Source organism: Myzus persicae, unplaced genomic scaffold, assembly GCF_001856785.1.
Source record: "Myzus persicae strain clone G006 unplaced genomic scaffold, MPER_G0061.0, whole genome shotgun sequence".
NCBI lineage: Eukaryota > Metazoa > Arthropoda > Insecta > Hemiptera > Aphididae > Myzus > Myzus persicae.
Window position 1 is genome coordinate 406,014 of NW_019104167.1, and position 24,099 is coordinate 430,112.

Sequence of the window (24,099 nt, forward strand, 5' to 3'; positions counted from 1 at the left end):
ATGGCCAAAACAGCATCAGCGATGTCGGCGGTAGTGGCGGTAGTGGCGATGGCGGTTACGTGTTGTTTCGTGTTAGCGGCCGGCCAAAATTCGGAAGAGGCAGGGATGATGTTTTCCGAAGACATATCTTTGATGGCGGACGAGCTGACTGCCCGGCCGCCGTCGTCGGAGGACATGACGGCATACACGCCGTCGGCCGGCCGCACTTTAACTGGCAAGCCGGGGGCCACCAACATACAGAAAGTGTACAGGACGGCCAAGGCGGTGGACGCGATGTCGGCCATGGTGATGATGATGGCCGCTGCGACGGGTTCGGCCCCTGGAATGGCATCAGCGGCGGCGGCGGCGGACAACGACACTGCGACCGACAGCGGACTTCACACTTCCGACCTGGAGTGGCTGTCGAACGTGTACAACCCTCACCGGTGGAACCCTGTCGAACTTCCGGCCGCATCCATGCTGTCCGTCCAGTGCCGGGACGTCATGAAGACTTACCTGGAAGCGCTGCGCCGGGGATCGTTTTGGGCGGCTAAAAGTAAGTGCCGCATCAGATATCACTTAATATTTTAAGCCTTATACCTATGTGAGTTATATGACAATGGTACTACGCGTTATCATGAGCAACTCTAGATGGCTGGACCACGATTATTATCTACTTATTACCGTGCCTTATAGTGAGGATGTTCCAATGTCTGATACTAATTTAGAAGTTTTAGCACCTAGCTGTAAGTACATATAGGTGATTTTTTAGGTAAAAAAGTATTTAGAATTTGTTTTTATATTTTATATCTCATTTTAAGATGTATGATATAAAAATTAATGGCATGGAGTTACGAGATCGTTTATATTGAAAAGAATAACTATATATAGGTAATATTATACTCGTAATAGTATGAGTTTTCATTAGTTTCGATTAAAATAAGGCCTAGTATAGGTGTAGTATGTATCGTATTGCCTATATATCACCATATGACGATCACAAATCCTGTGACCCCACTCGAGGTCGTCGAAATGCGCCGTTAATGTATGTATATATTTCTCGTAATATTCATCGTTGTTTAAAGTTACCTACGCGAAACACAAATAACGACGAGTAGATACGGAGTATCAAAATAATCCCTCTACATTAATAAAAACTCGAACAAATCGTGTACCTAAACTATACTATATCAAACATTTATATGTGATATTACGACCATCCAAGGGTTATTATATGATTCTCGCATTTTCTTTAATAATTTATAATCAGTACCTACTCATCAATATAACAGGCACCAACATTTTAGTTTATTACTGCGAATATTTAATTGCGTTGTTTTCTTCCCATAATAACTCCTGTATATTTACGTAAAAGTATCATTGATTTATTAACACTGTAATCATGTTAATGGGTATTAAATAGGTATGTCTCGAGTCTTGACTGTGCAACAAATTGGTCTTTTAGTTTCTTTATGTCGAATAACGACACATTATTAAAGTTAATATTAATAATTGCTTACACGGTTTTATAAGTGCAACAAATTATCTTTCAAACGTTTCGGGAATAGTAACTGCCAAATTATGAATTGCACAGTAAAAATGCATGATTCATTACGAGAAAGTTTGGACACTTATTGTCTGTAACCGTATTAATTTATTTGTAGAATATTGTATATTAACATAATATCTCAAGGCTTATCGGTTGGTTAAGGAAATGTTTACTGTGTTGTGCAATGTTCTGAGTCAATCAGGCCTAAATCTATAACCTCCATAGAAATACCGTGTTAATTAAGAGATCTATATAAGTACCTATGTATACATAGTGAAAATTCGTTTCTAAAATTTTACTTGTAAGTAGATTTTCACGTTGTGATCTACAAATTTCTGTCACATCAACTTATTAATCATTTTAATTGGTAAACAAATATATTTCAGTTATTTAAATTAATTTATAAAATATTGAAATATTAGTATTCAAAATTCCTTCACATTTAAAGCGAAACAAATTATAAAAAAAGACTAAACTTTTCATTGTAAATCTCATTGCAATTCTTCAAAATTCTCCGAGTTGGAACAACTTTTATAGTGAATAATGAAATTTACAGACAAATGTATACATTCAGACTATATAATTTCTTTATATAATTTACAGTAATAGGAACTTGAAAATATTTGAACTATTTTATTACATATGTAGAATACTAGAGATATATTTAGTATACTCAAAAGTTGGTACCTCGTACCTATTTATAGCAAAAATATACAATCTTTCGAATATAATACATTGATAAAATATTTTTCCAACGTTTAAGTATCTCAATTATTTATCATATAGTCATATCGGTATCTACTCCAAATTTAATATTATGCCCTATAAACACATGCCAACTTACCTCTAGAGGTATAATATTAATACACATTACAAATGTAAAGTGCGTTTACATTAATTTACTGTTTCAGTGTCCAGATGTAAATACATTGAATACATTGAAATACATCATTAATTGATGGCACCTCACAACCATATACATTATAATTTATGAGTCTTAAAGTCTGTATGTTCAGACCTCAAAAGAAAGTAAAACTATGTGAAGACAATAATATATAAATTTATGACGCCCTGAATAAATGCGAAAAAAACCAGTCGGACCACCTTGAACGAGAAACTCGTGTTCAACGGTACTTTCCATTGAATCTTGTGATGATAATAATTGCATGCCGGTAAATAAAAACAAACAAAAATACAATTTTTCTAAGCTTCCGATTTATGTGTGTCAACATTGTTTTAGTTGATTTAGTTTTATACTATAATAACCTTCTGTAGTACACATATAGGTACAATACGATTTGTATTTTGTATTAATTTGGTGAGATTTAAACTATGTTTGACTAAAAAAATCGAAACAAAATAATATTATTTGCTGTCATTGTAAAATTTAAAATTTCTCGAAGAAAGTTCATTATGAATTTCATAAGTGATCAATTATTGCGTTACATTGCGTTGTTCAAAGTAGAGTAGTAAGTGAATACATAGTTGAAAATATTGTTGGTTGTATACAGTGGTTATTGAAATAAAAGAAAATTATTCCAAGTTTAACAAATCAACCGTGCAGTCAATACGAAGACAGAGAAAACGAACAAATATATTTCGTTATTATTTATTCATATATTTTTAAATCGTTTAAAACTTGTTAAGTAAACTTTTGATTTATTTTTATCAAATAATTTGGTAAAATTTGAATGCAGTTCATAAAAACTTTCTCAACTGATTTCGGAAATGATTTAAGACACGACAAGAGAATTTACGTTTTCAAACAACACTAAATTACCGTAACATATTTTTTATAAACACGAATGAGTGCGGTTTTCTGGTGACAACTATGCCATAAGATAATATGTTATTTAAACTGCGGTCATCATTTGTTTGTTTGTCTAAGATATATGTTTATATGTTTGTTTTGAATTAAGAGAAACCGTAATGTTTATTTCCTCTCCAATTGCAATGTAATGTGCTATAAAATAAAAATAACATTCATTATAGAAAATATTTTAATAGTAGATAATGTATACATGTTTATGTGCATATAGTTATAGGCAGGTATTTCAGTAATTATTGTTAATACAATTCAATTGATTGACTTATTTAATTATTGATTATTTTTGATAAAAGCAAATTTCACTCTCCATAAATTACATTATACAATTTAATTTTATTATTATCAATTCAAATCATATATAATATAATACCATGTATTATATTATATTATACCATTATTTAGCTAATGATAGGAAATTAGAGAAACATTGTAATGTTAATAACACATTGACTGATAACAAATGAATGTTTATACTTCAAAATCAATAGCAGTTTAAAAATAATTTTAATGGATTCAACATAGACACGTAGGTACCTGTACCTTACATAATAAACAGTTTGAATAAAATCTTACTAATCGGGAGTATTATTTTATGATCACAAAATTCTACCAGGCCTTAGATTTTACAAATCGGAGCAGCTTTATAATTTCGATCGAAAACTTGTTTAGTGTAAACTGTAGTGTAGTATTATAAATAAGCGGTGCCTATTTTAGATTAATTTAAATAAAAATGTAAAATATGTAAATACAAATATATAATAAAATAACATACCAGTGACGGTAAACAAACGTTCGAAAAACAGTTCGGTAGAAATCTTTTGATTTTGTTAAATTCCAAAATCGTTGTGAACAAGTTGACTGCCTTACCAATTTCACTGATCTTGCAACTCACGTCTTTATTAACCCGAGCTAAGTATCATAGTATATAATACTCAAGACAAAATTGGCTAGTATAAGTAAAATATTAAGGGAAATAATTGAAAGTGTGATGTACTGATGTGCATCACGTATTCACGTATGATGCATAAGGGCAGAAAGCGGTGAATTTGTTATTTTTTCCGGACAGTACCAAGTACCACAACTGTACTTACGTTTAGTTTGTAATTCATATACCCATATAAGAAAAGATTGTATTCTTAAGTTTGTAACCATTAATCCCAGAGCTTCAGACAGTCATCAGTCATCACTCATCAGGAACGTTTTTACTGACCGACGTTGTACATAATTTAAAGTATTTTGATTCTTGTGTCGCTGAATATGTATTCGAAGCCATAAAGAAAATAAATTCAAATATTCAATATTCACATTTTAAAGCACCTATGCATATACCTACAGATAGAGCCCGAAAATATTGTTTAAAACTATTTTTAATTTTAATGTAACCAGCAAAAACTAGGGAGATTATGCGACGTATCGTCTAACGACACCCATACTGATATAAAATATATGTATACATATGTTTTAGTCTGTACTTCTATAGAACCAATTTAACCAATAATAATAATATATAAATAATAGCCATACTATGTAATAACAATCACTACATTGATAATATATGTACATTTCTAATCCGCGTATAGTCTAGTGGCTGTTTAAACGTTATATTATTGCAACGCGAATGGAAAGTATAAATCATAATCGGCGTTCATCACTTTCACGGGAGCTTGATGCAATCGTCAATTATCCGATACACGTCCGAAAACGCTGTCCGATAGATTTAATTTCATATTAAATTAATATTAACTTTAAAAAAGGTATCCGTAAAATATTTGTATTAAAATTATTATACTTCTCGCGATTCCAGCTTCAACTGCACAATACTCTTTGTCCTGAAGATTAATCGTACTCGAAAATAGTATAATGAATATCAATAATAATATATTATATTATTATTATTATATGTTTAGCAAAAGAAACGGTCTCTAGATGTCGGCCGTTTATTATAACATATGTACTTTAATAATATATTATATCTATTAGAATATAGGTACAACTAGAGTTTTTTATGATCCGGATAGCGATACCAAACCAAATATTTAAATATAATAATAATATCTTATTATTTTATTATCATTAACCACCTACTCACCCGGTTGTTCGCCAATGTTTTCTTGGCGATGTTCAATTATTATTCGTAAACAATTTCAAAAAACTCTGAACGCTGCATCTAGTTTTGGAATGAGAAACTGACTAGGATTAACCGTCGACCACTGTCCGATGAAAGCGTTCCTCGTAATTTTATTTTAGATTAACATTTTACCATCAAAATGTTAAATAACCAAATCCGACGACTCCTCTCGAAAACCGGTTCGCAGAGTGATTCATATTCCATAAATATTTTTAATTTAATTCGGCTACATTAGACCAAACGAATGAAATATTATAATGCATGTATAAATGCATTGCAGTTTTCTGCGTCTTCACTGTGATATACTGATATGATAAATTATATAATCATATTCGAAAAGTTAAAATTGAGTCCATTTTTTTCCAAGTTAAGAATAATCTAATTCATATCCACTTGTTCAATAGAATTAAGTATAAATCAAATATATTTTTAATTGGTCATAGGATTATTTTATTATAATTTTTTTCTTCAGTTTTTTCAATTTTTATTACATTCTTCCACGGTTTAACCATTTATATATTTAAGATAAATGACGTCATTGTTTTACCGTGAATTATCATAAGAAACGTATTATGTGTTCAATATCTTCATGGGTCTATAAGAATATATTCAAATATGTTTAAAAAAAATTAATTTAGTAAATCGAAAAAGAAAACCTAGTTATTTACAAACCAGGTTTTAAAATACTTGTTAGTTTAAATTTTGGCTGAAAATTAGTTTTACTTAAATTTTAAATATGAAAATGGAGAGCGAAAGTTTTATTAATAACAATGGTTAGCTACCTAACTATAGCCTATAGGTTATAATGTTGAGTATGTAATCAATAATCGTAGTTCCTATCATTAAACATCAAAATATATATATCATGAGTAATAATTTCTAGAAAAGTTATCCTTCTTTAAATTATAAATACTATTGAAATGTATGGAACTTCACAGATATTTTATGAGAGTATACCATTTGCAGTTGAGAGGACTTGTGCCAACCGTTTCACTATAATGTTTCGACCAGTATATGCATGGTATAAGCTAGCTAATACATTTTGACGATTTCGTCTGAAAAACTACCATCGGGAACTGAGTAGTAATATGTTAGAAGTACATGTTATCGATTGATTTGTATGAGGATTATACAATATCGTACGGATATCCGATTGGTATCTGAAAGCGATTAATTTAGGACAAGTGTGCATATAATATATCGATGAGAAAATCGAAATACATAAACACGTTCGTACCTAAGCATAAACGCCTAGCTGTAATATTAACTATTAAATTAATACAGATTATAGTTCCAGAACGCGGAATCATTAGGTACTTATATTGTATGTACATTTCGTTTTATTGTTGTTATTACTATAATACGCGAATCAAATGCGTGTTGGAAATTTTGTTGGTGATATTACAAAGAGCAAGAAAAAAATATGGAAAAATGTACACCGTTGATAATTTCTCGATTTGACACACCGATATCACCGTGCACTTGTGATATTATTATCGCGTGTACACGGACAACCATTTGCGCATTATCGAAATATAAGGTGGAAACGGTAAAGTCACGCGGCTTTCATATGGGCGGTCCATGAACGTTTGCGCCTGTGTGCTACGTATGATACGTTTTTCTATATGTAAATTGTTAGAGGGCATAACATTTATTAATATTTTACGAATGCGATGAGAAATTAGTCGAACAAATCGCTTTCCGCGTTCGCGGTGTTGTTGTCATTTATTATTATTAATTTTAGTTTTTGACCAGTGTAGGTCAAGCGTTATTCGCGCTATTAGTCTTTTACATTTTTAAATACCCGTAAAATTCGTTGGTTATTTTATTTTAATATCATGTCAATAATGTCAACCGATATAAAATATTTTATTATTGTTATTATAATAAAATAACTTGTAGGCACCGAGTGACGAGCTGCATAAAAGTGTTATTGCCTGTATATATTTTTTTGACCGTACGAAAAAAGAGGTAATACGTCGTCAATAATACATCTATTTACCCACCCAAAGGTTCGCGTTGCATTCGACATTATAGTATATTATGTTACTACAGTTGTATGCATGTAGATCCTATAAGTTGAACATTGCCTCCTACTAACACATTAATAAGTTAGGGATAATTTATTATTGTCTATATATTACACTCTATTTCAAAAATAAATTTAAACAATTTTGGCCATCTGATATAATAGACACATTTAAAAAAAACAATAAATGAATATTGAATGTTTAAACGCTTAAAAAAAAACTCAGGGGAGATTTGTACCTTGATCCCCTATGTTTACGACACTGTATAATATAATATATTTATGTGTTTGTGTAATTTAATATAATAGGTATCAATACAAATAATAAACACATGTTATAATTTTTACAAGATATTTTAGCTTAAATTTTAAAACAATAATAACTATATAAATTAAATATATGAGACAATATAATATTTAATAACTTATAAGGTCAGATAGGGATTTGGTCCTCAACAATATTGCAGGGCACACGCCTTGCACAGAACGTGTGAACACCAATGAGTATTATAATATTTAACGGCTGATGATGATTTAATATTATACCTATACCTGACTACCTGTATAATACGAGTACCTATGCATACCCAAAATTTTCCGTTTCAAATTTCATAACATTTATTTGCACTTTGATTATTTTGTGAGCTTACACAAGTATTATGACTTTTTTTTATAAATATTTACATTTTAGTAGATTACCAAGTATATTTTATTAACTTGACCTGTATTGTCATACTAGTAATATTAGTAATGATAAAGTTATGTATGATGCGTTTCCACTTTAATTTATGGATTATTGTTATAGCCTATAAGTATATTATGGCTCATACTTATTACTCAATAAATGATTTCTACAAATTACAATGCACTACAATTAGTTGGTATAACTTATAAGTAATATATTTATGACACGATGCCGAGTGATTATCACGTTTTATTCCAAACATAAGCACCGTCATTGGATTAATCGATAGGCGATATCTACTTCAATTTCATTAACTTCGTGTACCAATGACACAGACTATACAAATCAAATAATTAGCAAGTTACTTGTTACCTAATAATAGTTATGTGAAAATACATAAATAATATAAATAATTTATAAGAAGGTTGAATGTATGTAACAGGATTTTTTGATAAATCATTTACCTCCAGGCTCTAATTTTAAAATACTACAAAGCACAAAAAGATTTCAACTATGGAAGATCTGAATAAGTTATAGACAAATTCTAGACTTGACGGTTTTCAAGAAATAATTTTTAATTGGTGTTATATAGTATAAACACATAATAGTCTACAGAAAATATTGTTGTCTGTCATAGACTACATAGTAACTACTTACAAATTAATTGTAGATTCTACAAACCACTGTCTTTATGTGCTTACTAATCACTAAGTTTATCATGACTTGCTGGTTTAGGACTGTTTTTGGAACAGTCACTTCTTTTGACACACGTGCCCCTCCACTGACATTCAAAATATTTTCAAAGCCTGTGATAAAACAATTTAATTATATTCGAATAATAATTATTATACCCGACATATTAATTTCAATCCATTCGCATTAACAAACAAAGACGCAATGATGCAAATATAAACACATTTTTTAAAAATTGATACATGCCATGAAATACATACATGATGTGTGGGCAATGGGACATTTAATACTTCAAGTTTCCTTCATTATATTTATCTTAAGTTATAGAAAGACCATATAAAATATTCTTCATTAAAAACTTAATAAAAAAGGTGCTGGAAAGTATGATGGAATCTTAGAAGTTTACTAATTAAATAATAACGGTCATGTTATACTCAGCAATTGTAAATATAGCATGTGAGAAAAAAGAAAGTGTTTTATTTTTTTCTTCGTATAAGATGTTTGATATTTGTTCAAGTCCAGAAAAAATTAGCCACTCCACGTTCATATTATAACGACTCTCATAATCGTACCCGATCGAAGTTTCACCAAAGAGCAATGTAAATAATTTTTCTATTCTTTAAGTGAATTCTATTCTTAATAACAACAGTACTATTATTGATATCATCAAATGTGAAATTTACAAATGTACTATGTAATATAAGAGACAAATTTATATTTTTAACAAATAGACGATCAGTTCTTCAATTTCGGTAACCTTGAAAATAAATCGAAATTATCGCGGGCAAGTGTACATAGTACCTACAAACACGCCATGCCATTCATACATGACCAACCAAGGTCTCGATTTCTTGACCAGTTTAACCACTTTCACGATAGCTCTAATAGGAGAAGGAAAAAAAACTAAATGTGAAAAGAAAGTATTTGGGCCACCCAAATCCTGTATTATGTATGCCTCTGCCGACTGACAACAAAAATTCCGCAAATACTAAAAAACTGAATTTGATGGAAAAACCATTATGCTTTCAAGCAAAAAAAAAAAACCATAATTTTTAAATTCTTTAGTCTTGGCACCAAAACATTAAGTTTATTGTTTTTGGATTACTTTAATATGCAGTTCTTTCATTCTTTTGTATAACAGTTTATTTTCATCGATAGTCAGCATTGTTTTCCAATCATAAACTTTTTCTGTTTAATATTTTGCTCTTATAATGTGTGTGCATACATATAATATATATTCAAAAATAAAGCCAAATAATAACAAACATTTTTTTTCAGTGGCCGACGCCAGCGGACGTTACTCGTCACAGCTATTTTTCGGTAATGATTTTTGGTTGGGATCTCATACTCTCTGCAAAGAATTACAGAACAAAGCAACCAATCAATACGTGCCACCTTTCGAAGCTACATTCTACGTTGCAAAATTGGCAATCAAATTACATGATCAGTTGACCCCTAGAGTAAGTACTAGCAGTTAATAGCTGTGTATTATAATAATTAGCAGTATATAATAATGACAATTTTATAGTTATGACACATTATTACTATATGAGACAAGCTAGAGAGTGCAAGTTGTATCATACTTTATAATACATACTTTGTACAGTTATGAGTTTATGATATTACTTATATAGTTATATGGTATCTAAATAATATTATATAATGGGACCTGATATCTGACCAAGTGATGGATATTATTTAGGTAGGTACCAATATATTATTATACTGTACACGTGTGTGGTATATTATTATTCATTATAATACGTTAGGACAAACGATGAGTTAGATAGATGTGCTGTCATGAACGTAAATGAAAAATTATAGTACATATATTCTATATATCTATAGGTAAATAAAAACAAGAGTCATGTGATGATGATAGATAAAATATTACAGCATGAATAATTTAATAAAATATACAAAAATGTCAAAACTCAAAGGTCATAAGGCTGTAGGCTGTCAACATTTTCAAAATGGTAGATCGTCATTTGTCAGAGAAAGCACAACAATCACGAGAGTCAACTACCTTGATAATATGTATTCCTTTGTTATAATATTAATAATAATAAATTCATCGAATGTTAAATGTACAACATTAAAAAAAAAAAACTTTTTCAGAAATTTTAACTACATATAAACCGGGTATTGTAAATTTTGCATTTTATTATTTTCGAACTCCATTTTTTTTGCTATTTATGACTATATGAGTATCGCATTGTATAATCATAATGGTTTTTATTTATTTATTTAATTTTCTATTAAGACAAAGACTGACTTATTGGCTGGGACGTTTCTTATTGATTTGCTTATAGACAAAATATCTTAAATACATAATATATATGCTCGATAGTTACTTTATAATTAACTTACCCATAATAAATATTTAGATAAAAAAAACCCACAGCCCTCTACTCGATATTTTTAATCTACACGGAAAATCTATTAATCTTTAACATGTTTTTGTTGATAAGTAACCATTAAAAAGAAAATCTTACGAAAAATCGGTCAGAAACAAAAAACTGGTATATCCATCCCCAAAACATATTTACGATATTTTCTTCATTATTTGCTTATGTTAAAATAGATGTGATACTAATGAAATACATATTTAAAAAATATATGTACATAAGGTCGATTTGATTTCGAACAAATACTGTAATGTCTTGATAAATATTTAATTAATTGACAAACGTCATCATAACATCAACAATTATTGCTGTTACAGACTAGATTAATTTCACTTGGTCTATGCATGCCAAAAGATTGCAGTTCTACAGATGTGCAAAATATGGTTAATGTTCCCAAGGAAGATAGTGAATCTAATTATCGCAGTTATAGGGTACTCAATGTCAGACCTGTGCCTGGTACATACACTCTGTGGTCAGATAGTAAATTTCAATTGTTATTGTAAGTAAAAAATTGTTATCTTAGTGAATTTTAAGTATATTTTTTGATATTCACTTGAAAAAACACCTGATTTAATATACATTTTGTTAATATTGATGGTTCATAAATATTTTAGGTTATTTCTCATAGTTTGTTTTTTTATGGATTTCAGGATTGTTGTCGGGCTAGTAACTGTATTGACAATTGTGGGATCAGGATATGAAATGATCTTAGAGGGTCGAAAAGCTAGAGAATTCAACAAAAGACAAATAGTTCAAGGTAACAATAATGAAAGTGATTCAAAAGTAGAATTTACATTGAATAAAATGCAGGCCATTGAAAAAATGCAAAATATGAAGGGTGGTGAAAATGAAAACGGAACCTTAGCTGAACCAGACATGTTATTTAGAGGTAATTTATCATAAAAATACTACGTTTTTAATGAATTAAAAATTAATATTTATAATAGTTGAATCATATTTTGTTCTTATCCATTTGGATATTTTATCTGATTTTCGACTCAAAAAAGTCATTACCATTTATAAGGTACATTTAAAAACAAAATGTACATTTACAAATTAGACTCACAACCAATGATGCTATAAGATTTTTTAAATACCAAATAAATTATAACATAAATTATAAATTATAATAATGAATTATGAAAATGTCAGAGAACTTTTCTATCTCTGACCCACGTGAAATATAGTAAATTTATATTTAGTAGACTAATCATGTGTTGTTATTTTTAATATTAGAGTCAATCACATATAACTCAACTTCAAGCCAAGACTATTAACTGTGCCTCTACCTTAGTTTTATTACGATATTTTAATTTTTATACAATGTAAAAGCATTTTCAAATTATAATCATCTACACGCTCATAATTTATATAAAATTCAAAATATAATAATATAACAAACGTAGGGAGTAGGGACACAAGCTTGAAGTTTGATAATAGGTGAATAAACTTTAATATTAAAATAAATACCACAGGGTTGTTTCTGCTCAAAATAAATTTGCTATATTGCGAGATATACTGTCAGACAGGGAAAACAAATAGTACGCTGATATTATCTTAACTCTTAAGACTTTTCAAATGTTTTTTAATATTTAATTATTCAATTATAAATATTTTTATTGTTTCAATAAATTGACCTTCAAAATTACATTTGTTATTCATTAAACATTTTTTCTACACTTTATTATTCTTCATAATGAGCCAATTTAAATGTTAATTTATTGTTGTGTTCAATTTTGTTATTGTTTATTTTATTTGTTTGGTCATTTTTTGATAATTAATATTCAATAAGAGGCTACCAGCTAGAATTAGTTTATGAATATACAATGGATTAATATACCTGTACTCATGTGCATTGTGGCTTATGGTAAAAACTAAAAATAAATTGAATAGAATACGAGTATTACAATAATGTTAAACACGTATGTATAAATTAAATAAGTTAGTGTTGACTGTAATTTTTCCGTAGATACTTATATTGTTTAACTTAAACCAAAAAAACCTATTTTAATGAAAATCTATTATATTTAATAATTTATGTAATACCCAACCAATACCATATTAAGTAACAAATAGTTTTCTGTGAATATAATTTTTAATTTTTACTGGTGCTTAAATTATATTCGGGTACTGCCAGTCGGTTTTTAATTTCAGAAATAGTTGATTGCATACAACTTGCCTTCTACATAATTATTTTTTTTTTATCCAAACTGATCTGATTAATAAGTCTTTATTAATGTACACGAGTAGCAATGCATAAATGTTTGCTGGTGTAAATTTTTAATCTTATTGGCTATGTATTATACTATGCTTGCATTCTAGATTGAATTAATTTTTTTTATAACGATTTTAATTATTTTAATACATTTTACATTCATGCTACATGTTTTTATTTTGCACAGTTAGTCGCAACGAACAAATTCTATTGGCTTTTTCGGCTGTAAGCAACGGTCGAAAAATTTTACACTGCGGACCGGCGCCAGCCGAATCGCTAACTTGTGTGCACGGACTTCGATTTTTAAGTTTGGCTTGGGTTATAATGGTACACACGTACTTGCAAGTATTTTCAATTGCAGGTCAGTTCAACGGTTGTATATATGCATGATAAATGGATTTAGGTTATGATAACGAAAGTTGATGACTAATAATATATTTTTCTTTGATATATGAGTAGAAAACAAGATGTTACGCACATTGACCGAAAGGAACTTTATGTTCCAAACCGTGAGCAACGCAACGTTTTCAGTGGATACTTTCTTTTTTATCAGGTAAAATAATTAGCTATAATAAACATTATGATAATTTCTAATTTAACGTTATACACATTTGCAGTGGTCTATTGGTTACGTATTTATATTATAAGACAACCAACAAAAAGGATGGACCAGAAATAGCTGTATCTCGAACACCAAAATGTAGTTTTTCGATTCTGAAAAACGATACAATTAAATTTTTCAAATTGCTGGGATATAGATTTATCAGGTAAAAATATAAAATGTATTATGAATTATTTTGTTTAATCTACATTATAAGTACTTATATAAGTTATATTATTAAAATATGATAATTTAATCTTTAATCATTTCGAGTGAAACATTCAGTATTTGAAAATGGAGAAAATAATTCCTATTAAAAATAATAAAAACATTTGCCTTTTTACTAGGTAACAAAATTTCTTTTTAAGGTCATTGCAAGAAGCAGTACATTAAAAATTTGAAGGTTATTTTAAATATATCATTGAATTCGACACCAACTGCAGTTTAATATGTTTATTTACTATTACTTATTGGTATTCAATAATTAGAAATTAAAAGTTCATTATTTCTTTAGTAGTAAATTATCATTTTACAGATGTACATTTTGATTTATTTATTTAGTTTTATGATAAAATTTTTTATTAAAGACACATAATAGAATTACAATAAATTGTTCATATAATGTGGTAAAAAAAAAATATTTTTCATTATATTTGAACGACGAGAGTTATAATATAATTATTATCGACTAAAATGAACAAAAATCTTGCGTTATGTACCAATTAGCAACCAGACCAGGTCAGTTAACGACAATTTTCTATCATTGCATACACAAATTTCGTAAATTGAAATAAGACATTGTGATTACAAAATATGTATTCACCGCTAGGTATAAAAAAAACTATTAATTAGATGTCCGACACAAATTGTATAATAATTATAGTTATAGTTAATAGCATCGAACTTAGATTACATACCTTTCTGTTCATTCAATATGATTATAATGATATTATGCTCGTATCGCTATTTAAACATTTTAACTCATATAATATGACCCTATAGACCGGTGGATATTGCATTTGTAGTAGGTGCACCGAAATATATGTAATCACCATATCGGTGTACAATTATTACATATCGACCATATCGTAATACTCGTTAATGTTGTCAGATTTTATTTTAATGCCCGCAGAATACAAAATACCCACGATAAAATAATGACAGGAAATAATATCGCGTAACAGGTACGTCTGATAACTATAATTTCGGCTATGTTACATTTCGTTAGAAGCTCATAATATAACCATTAATGTATGAGATTTCAACGTCACGATCAATCCGTATAATGTTATATACAACGTGAATGTACTACTGCACTTGCAGCAAACTTGGATGGTAACTCTTGTCTAATCGGAACAATATTCTGCAAGGACCTACTTTTACTCGTACAGTTTGTATACATAAATACATGACGAGTTCAAGTACGTTCAAGTTATTTTTGTGATGTTTTTCTGTTTTCCTCTCTTTCATATATATTATAATATGATGTTGCGTAAAAACGGCCAAGTTTATAATATGTGCAACCATATAGTATATAAGGCGTATCAACGATTTACACACGTGTCTACTGTATATACAACACACGCAGTATAGATAGTCCGTTAAAACTAGACAATTATTTATTCTCCTCTGATCGCTACATTAATATTTAGGCTGTGTCGTACTGCGTACAAAAACTTAATCAAAACTGTTTTGAGTTTTCTAGTTTGGTGAATAGGCTGTAGCGGCTTTGATACTTGCAATGCATCCCTAGTACCCAATATTATAGACGATTGCTTTTTATGTCCAAATACTTTTTATTACATTAATAATTGCCGTAGTGTAAATGTCTAATAGCACTATAGCAGAACATTTCAAAACAAATATTTTATTACAATATGAGTTTCATAGTAGTCATAAATTATTTACGCGGAATCGTTATACATAATTAAATATTGTAGAAAAAATTAAACGTGCTTTGCTAATCTTGTAATATCATTATGTTTCTTTCGTTCGTCAACCGTTGTTAAAAAGAAAGAAAAAAAGTATTTGATAATTAAATTAATAATGTAGTGAAAGTAAATAATATTTTAATCACATTTTGTGTACGCATAATATTTTCGTCCGCTTAAACTGTTATAAAACACAATTAAACGTACATAATTTCTATTGTTATGAAATCTATACGTTGTAACTAGAAAAACGATACCATCAAAGTATCTTTATTGAAGAAACACACAATTGTAACCATGTGTGTTCATTGATATTGTGTATTTCGTGTGAAGCGTGTATCATAACAATATATTATATAAACAATAAACATGTATAAATAAATTATCAGTACGAATTATAGCACGTTTTAGTATTAAAGATAATAATGGTCAATGGATATTTGGTATGGTAGTCATTCCAACTAGGGAGAGTATCTTCTATATACGCATAGGTACTATTAAAAATTGAGTTACAACAAAAATAAAATATAATTATGTCATTTTTGGTTATAACTTTTTAATTTTCAAGTTTGGATGGTCAAGTTATTGTATGGTAAAATGATAAACCAAAATAAATAATGTTTAAAATCATGATATGAAATTAATTTCATAATAAACTCAACGATTTTTTATGTAAAATTAAACCGTTCCTATTCTAACCTTTTTAATATGCATTACCATTGTTCTGTATTTACCTGATGTCTGATGATTTTAAGGCATTTGGAAATGTCGGAGACTTATGTTCCTTTTTAAGTTAATATGTTTGTGTACCAACACTAACAATTATCATCAAATTACATATAATATTATGTTTGAAGAAACGCATTGCATAACACTATAGTACGGTCATAAGTTTTCGTGTAATTTTTCCTTTGGTTATCTTCTTTATAATCGCAATTGTTCACACGAATATTTTTTGTGGTGTCCCGATGTTCGTAAATTCGGATTTTGTGGTACACGTGTGAAAGTTTAGGAGTTTAGGACCACTTTCGTTTTTGATTTCGAAAACATTCCAGACAAAAGAGGAGTAAACCACTATAAAAACGTCTTTATTATATGGCCATGAAGAAATAAATGATGATATTCAGATATCAAAGTGGTTTTTATATTAATCGTTTCCCCATTACTTTTCTAGTTAAAAAAATTATCAGTTATTATTAATAATTATCAAATTTAACTATTTCACTTATTTTCAAAATTATCCCGTTATTCAAAATTATTCTTAATACTTTAACCCATTAAATTTTTATTTTTTATTATTTTATCAAAAATAATATAACATTACGGTTTAGGATCTTTTCATATAACATTTTTAAAGCCTCCCAAAATCGACCATTAGTATAAATATTCGCATAGCGGACTGTTTAAAATGAGTTATTTTAACTATGTTTGATATACATGAAATAAATTAGTAAATAATAAAATATAAAAATATAAAAATTAATTCTTATCATGTATGTGTAAACATTGTAATGTACTTACATACTAATTTTGTAGATTAACGCCAGCGTACATGGTCGTCCTTTTGATGGCGGAAGTATCTAGCCGATGGCTTCGAAACATTTCCGTATTTGAACCAGAGAACAACAACCACATAAGTTGCGCTGATTATTGGTGGAGAAATATGTTATACATAAACAGCTTGTATCCCAGAAATGAAATGGTGATTATCAATTTATTATTTATCTATTCATTAGGCATAAGTAATTTCAAACATTTTATGTTTTTTACAGTGTATGTTGTGGAGTTGGTATATGTCCAACGATACGCAATTCTATGTCTTAGCAGTCATACTGCTTCTCGTTTCTGCAAGGTAAATAATTAATCATTGACCTTAAAAAATGCTTTAATTGTATTATGTATGGTAGATATATTATATATGATCATAAAGGTACCATTAAATTAAAAATTCATTGTCAAATATTGAGCCCTAAAGAGAATTTCAATAGTTACACAGAACATGAATGCATTACGACTAAACATATACAAGAGACATTTTGTTTTTTGACAGATGAATAGAAACAAAATAAAATTTCAAAATGCTATCATGAATAAGTCAATTATTTTTTTTCAATAACTGATTTTTATTCTAGGCATTTCAAAGGAGCGGTTATTGGATTGGTGGCATTCTTAATCGGATCATGGGTCGTCACAATATTTGTTGCAGTACATTACAATTTTAGAGCAAGGTAAAGTAAAATAAGATATCGAAGTTATATCAAATACGGATATTTACTGTTAGATTCTGAGCGGAGTGATAAATTTATTGATTTTACATTTTTTTTTTTTGTTTGATAATGTGTTTAGGTATACATAATGTAGTTTAAATTGATTTGTTTTCAATTTTAAGAATGGTTTTTGATAGAAAATTTAAACTAGTTAGTATTTTTAAATGGTCAAAATGGGAAATTCCAAGTACTTTTTGTAAGCGTTGTGAAAAACAATAAAAAATTTAGGTAATACAATTTTTACACAAAATCAGTTTTTGACAAATTCGATTTTTTGTTTTTGGCGTAATTTAATAATGAATAACCATACATACTTGAAATTTTCACTAAATGTTTTCAATAAACTTTTTTTTGTCGATAACAAATGTTGCTATGTCAAAAAGTTTGAAAATGTATTACAAGGTTCCTCCTAAGTTATTAATATAGTAATTAAAAAATACTGAAGATACATACACACAATTTTTTTTAAAAGCATTTAAAGTTCAAATGTTGGCAAAATTCATCAAAATAATGAACATTTGCAAATCAAAATGATCAAAATAAAATATTCTTAAAAATGTATAAAATGTTCAATTTTTATGGCAAAGAATTAAAATTTTAAAATAAAGTCACTCATAACTAATTCATTCTGTAAACAAAAAATATAAAAATACATAACTCGCCAGTTTCTACTTTTTTTAAAATTTGGTCCAACATAGCTATGTTTTTCACTATAGGTTAACAAGTTACAACGTAATCAAAGAGATTCTTAAATAGGAAAACAATAATTCTCGATAAATTATTATATTTTATACTTAATGTATAAACGATTTTTTTATATTTAATATTAATAATAGTATGTATCAATTTTTTTAAAGGATAGAGGAACCATTTGGACTATTTGATCAGCTTTATGATAAACCATGGTCAAGACTTGGACCATATTTATTCGGCATGTTCGCTGGATGGTTTTTGTTTGTTACCAAATGCAAAGTGAAAATGTCCTTCGTAAGTATAATATATATATATATATACTATATAATTAAAAAACTTAAATATATATCTAACTTAAAATAAATTCCGATTAGCTTTCTATTTTAACATAATGTTTCTCTTATATTTTTTCTTTACGAAAAAGGTAGGGAAACAGTATATAAGTAGGTACCTAGTTGATGATCTATTAAATAAATTGTATACTTTGAAAAATTACAGTAGGCATAATTATATTTAAATTAAAATGTAGAATTTTGGACATCGCTTATCATGATAAGTATTTTAATAATTAATGATAGCTTTAATCCTATTAATACTTCAGTTAACAGTTACTATTGTACTTTATTTATACAAAAAATTTAAATGATTTATTTTGTAAAATATTAAATTTATAAATTTATGCAATTATAAAAAATAATATACCTATATCATAATTCTAAATAAGTATACTATTTTTTTGAGAATTTAAGAACACATTGATATTATATTAGTACATCATATTATTAAATTCAGAAGCTAAAATAACAAAACCACATTAATGAATATTATATTACTTATACTATTTTACGAAACTGCATAATTAAGTACATTCAATTTGATATTAATTTAGTTGGCATTAAAATCAGTTCCTGTTTCAGTGAACCTAGAAATGTTTAATGGCGTGAAGTTCCAGTGAATACATTACTATTAATATTTATTTTTGTGTGATTAATTATTTGAGTATGAACGTTTTGAAAATCATATTGTTTCTTAGTACAATATAAGGGCATAAAAAAAGTATGGTCAGTGACGTAGTATACACTTAATGGCTATTAAAGAACAGTTATAAATCAACATATTATATCGTTGTTGAACACAAATTATTTCATTTGCGATAGACTAATGGTTGCTTCATAAACAACTGAAAAGTAAACCGATGTCGACTCATCCATATTTATATTTTTGTAGTCTTATAATTTTATTTTGAATTTTCATAATTATAAATTGCTGTTTATACCCGTAGATAGGAAAATAAAAAAACTCAACAACTATCGTAATTTCTCGTTATAATGATACACATTGCAGAGGTCGGTTAACATTTGTAGGTAATCAAACAAATCTAATAATTATCTCTTTCGGATCACATGCCATAAATAAATATATTACGACGATACTGCTCTGCAATGTCATTATATTGAATTATAATAAATGTTTTTATAGTAGCATATACTTACATAAGTTTTGTTTTTTTGTTGAGAGGGGAACCGGATAAAACTTAATCTATATGAAAAAGCATTGGTGATTTAAAGAGCTTATAATACCCTAAAAAAATTTCATTACTGATCAGTGTGTAAAAAAACAATTTTGTTGGTTAAAATATTATATTTGTAATTTTATATATTTCAATATATAGGTAATTGGTTATTAATTAAATTTTATATAATATTGCTCCTTGGACCTAAATCTATGTACGAGTAGTACGTAACTCTCTAGCTCCAACCCAATCTTATTGGACCAATTCAATGAAGTATATGTATAAGTCTTGTAAACATGTAATAATTATTATTGACAAATAAATTATGGTTTGAGTGATATTTATTTACCATACATTTTCGGAATACGAGACACTAACATATTCATTCTGCGTCGTAATATACATGATGCATGTAATGATATCGCCTTCGTCAATCGATATAGTATCTCTAAAAATAATGGTTCAACTTACTTAATACTTTGGCATTTTGCTATAATGCGTATTACACATTAACATTATGTATCATAAATACAATCTTTCGAAAAACGACCATAACCCTTTCATAGTCGCTCATAAGTTTTTAAAATATATTAGTATTGTCCTTAGACTTATCGTATATAATATCTATTATAATATCGTGTCGGCGTTTCGCAGCTAACTGTCGTGCTGGGCTGGTCTCTGTCGTTGTTCAGCCTGGCGTACCTGGTGTACGGACTTCACGTGGTGCACTTGGACCTGGCTGGTTCCGCACTGTATGCATCTGTCGGCCATTCCGCCTGGGGCGCAGCGCTCGCCTGGATCGTGATCGCTTGCTGCACCGGTCACGGGGGATGTGTCAACTCGGCTCTGTCGTGCCGCCTGCTCCAACCCCTTAGTCGTCTGACGTACTGCGCCTATTTGGTCCACCCCATCATCATGACCATGACCAACTTTCAAATGGACGGCCCTCTGCACCTCCACAATTTGATCACGGTAAGTTCATTCTGTGTATACACGTACAAAATAATATATCCTGCACTATACTGCCAGCAGAGTGTCTCGGAGTATTGCTCACGTTCACTCTCCTTGCATTACACATTTATGCCCTATTCTGGCCTATAAATTCAAAGACCAACACGTATAAACTTGAAAGTTTAAATTGAATCTTAATTTGACATTTTTAAAACAATTACCACCATTTTAAATCTATGTTGGCTCAAAATCCCACAACGAGGACTGATTCACTACACTCTTAGTGCGCTAGCATTACGGATTATGCCATATATTCGTTTGAGACGAGTGACCTAGTTTTTAAAATCTATTCTCACAAGTACAGGAAACACTTCAAATTAATTATTATTATTATTATTGTTGCCCAAAAGTATAATATGTCGGCTTACTTTTTTCCTTTTTTAAACGACAAACATTTGTTTACTAATCATTACGAAGACGATGATTGCAATCTTGCACGTATACTTTCACTAGCATCAAGCTACAATATGTTATTTAATTTGTGACTAACTTCAAACGTATACCTAACTGTAGTAGGAATGTCATATTATCATTACATTTAACAACATAGATAAGTACATAACTATAGTACTGTACATGTAATGCGGGCTATCAAAGAAAGTACAATAAGTTTCATGGTGCGCTTAAGAGATTTTACATCGATGAAGTCACATCTATTTTTCCTAAGAACACTAACAAACTGCTATTTATAAATTCTTAATAAAAACGGAAATATAATATCTATGGATATACAGGTGATTCCTGGATGCAATTTATTATTCAGAATAGGTAGTTGTGAGTGTGAGTGTGTGTGTGTGTGTGTGTGTGTGAAGCGTATAGGTGCAGGTAAATTTCATCGTCATGACGTATAAATGATTTACTACGTAGCTACAAAATCATAAAGAAAATATAAGTATAGTAATATCGTTTATTGTTTTTACAAAACATTCTTGGTAACAATTGATTTGCGATTGATAATAATTATAAATGTTATTACCAGACATATCTAACATATAAAATCAATTAAAAAACAAATATTTTATTGCTAAAAAGGTATATATGTGTCAGCAGAGAAAGTAACTATGATTTATTATTGCACGTTCGTTTACACAACTAATCGTTAAAAGCCGCGAACCTAAACTGAACAATATTGTAACGTAACGTATTTTTATCATACCTTAACTGAAAGTTTAATTTTCAATACTGGTTGAAGCGTTGGAAAATTAAATTTTTTCGTCTAGTGGATAGCAAATTCATAGAAAAGTGGAAATTCTACTAAGCCGGTGTCGGAAAAATGTCTATCCAAATCAGATTAGTATACATGAACGTATCTATATCAATATGTCAAATACTAGCTTGGTAGTATGTAGGTTAGGTACCTATATTGCTGAATGCAAAATGTTGACAAATTTAGATATCGTGATAAATTTATTATGAGGTGACTGAAGCGCAATAAAAAATATGTGTGGGAACTGGGAAGGCAATTTTATATAGCTTTGGGCAAAATGCAGCAGCTTTCACCTGTGGCTTGTGTGGCAGGCGTCGTCTGCAACTGAATAATTACTCACTTACCGCCCTTGAAACATGATATACTATCAACAGTATCAAATAGTCCTAAAGAGCTTTATATTTTAATCAAAACTGTTGGCGAAGGAACACAAAAATAAACTTTAAACTTACTCATGAGTGATTACTAATTAGATGTATACGAATTTTTTTTCCAGATGATATTGTACTTTGGTAATGCGGTAGCGTCTTTCTTGTTGTCCTTCTTCATATCTCTTACATTTGAAGCACCCGTGGTGAACCTGCTCAAAATCATGTTATCACCACCACAGGTGAAGAAAACCTCGATGGAAAAAAACAGTTCCGAACTACAAGACTCGTAACATTGAAAACTGTTATTATTATATTATGTATTTAATAATAGCAATAGAAATAATTCATCGATTAAGATGTTTAAGTATAGTTTATATTAAATTATTTTCTAATATTAATAATGGTATTTTAATGTAAATTATAAATGTTTTTCAATAAAATGGTTAAATGTTTTTTCACCCACCAAAACTCTCCTATAATTCCTTGTTTTATAATATTTATAAAAATGAATTTTTATACAATAGTTTTACGGGATAAACTTAAGACCGGACACTAACTACTTAGATGCTAAAAACGTTGCCTTAAATACAGTCATAATATAATTTTATATTAAATTCGTTATTTTTGTAAGTTGACATTAGAGTAATAGAGTCATTAGGTCCGTATAAATAAGGATGTATTTGTCACCACAAAGAGTATTTAAAGATATAATTTGGTCTCTTACTGAATATAGGATAATAAATCAATAAACATTCTTCAAATTACATGTTATATTTTTTGAATAAATTCCATAATTTATAAGGGATGTATTTTTCCTCAAATACAATTAACTAATTTTAATGATAAGCTGTAACCAATTATTATTCATTTTATAAATTAACACATTTTTTTGATTAGGTAATTTATCATCATTTAGTTTTAGAACTAATGATAACAAATGTATACTAGTATATAAATGAAATAATATTTAAATTCATCAAATACTGATGAA

At 28.8% G+C, this 24,099-nt stretch overlaps 1 protein-coding gene across 1 annotated transcript; it reads left to right on the top strand.

The window, feature by feature from the left end:
- Positions 1 to 24,099, top strand: LOC111039525 (nose resistant to fluoxetine protein 6-like). The gene is made up of 13 exons (XM_022323075.1): positions 1 to 535; positions 10,170 to 10,351; positions 11,617 to 11,798; positions 11,950 to 12,188; positions 13,702 to 13,875; positions 13,974 to 14,067; positions 14,132 to 14,281; positions 17,583 to 17,748; positions 17,819 to 17,898; positions 18,179 to 18,274; positions 19,171 to 19,300; positions 21,174 to 21,491; positions 23,234 to 24,099. Exons 1-13 carry the CDS (start codon positions 1 to 3, stop codon positions 23,396 to 23,398), a joined length of 2,511 nt encoding a protein of 836 aa, XP_022178767.1. The 3' UTR covers positions 23,399 to 24,099.

What these genes read in the sequence shown, in the direction of transcription:
- LOC111039525 (XM_022323075.1), top strand. Translation starts at nt 1, where the DNA reads ATGGCCAAAACAGCATCAGCGATGTCGGCGGTAGTGGCGGTAGTGGCG. An exon ending in GCAAGTATTTTCAATTGCAG is followed by an intron (nt 13,876 to 13,973) that starts GTCAGTTCAACG and finishes ATATATGAGTAG; the next exon opens with AAAACAAGATGTTACGCACA. An exon ending in CTGCTTCTCGTTTCTGCAAG is followed by an intron (nt 17,899 to 18,178) that starts GTAAATAATTAA and finishes TTTTTATTCTAG; the next exon opens with GCATTTCAAAGGAGCGGTTA.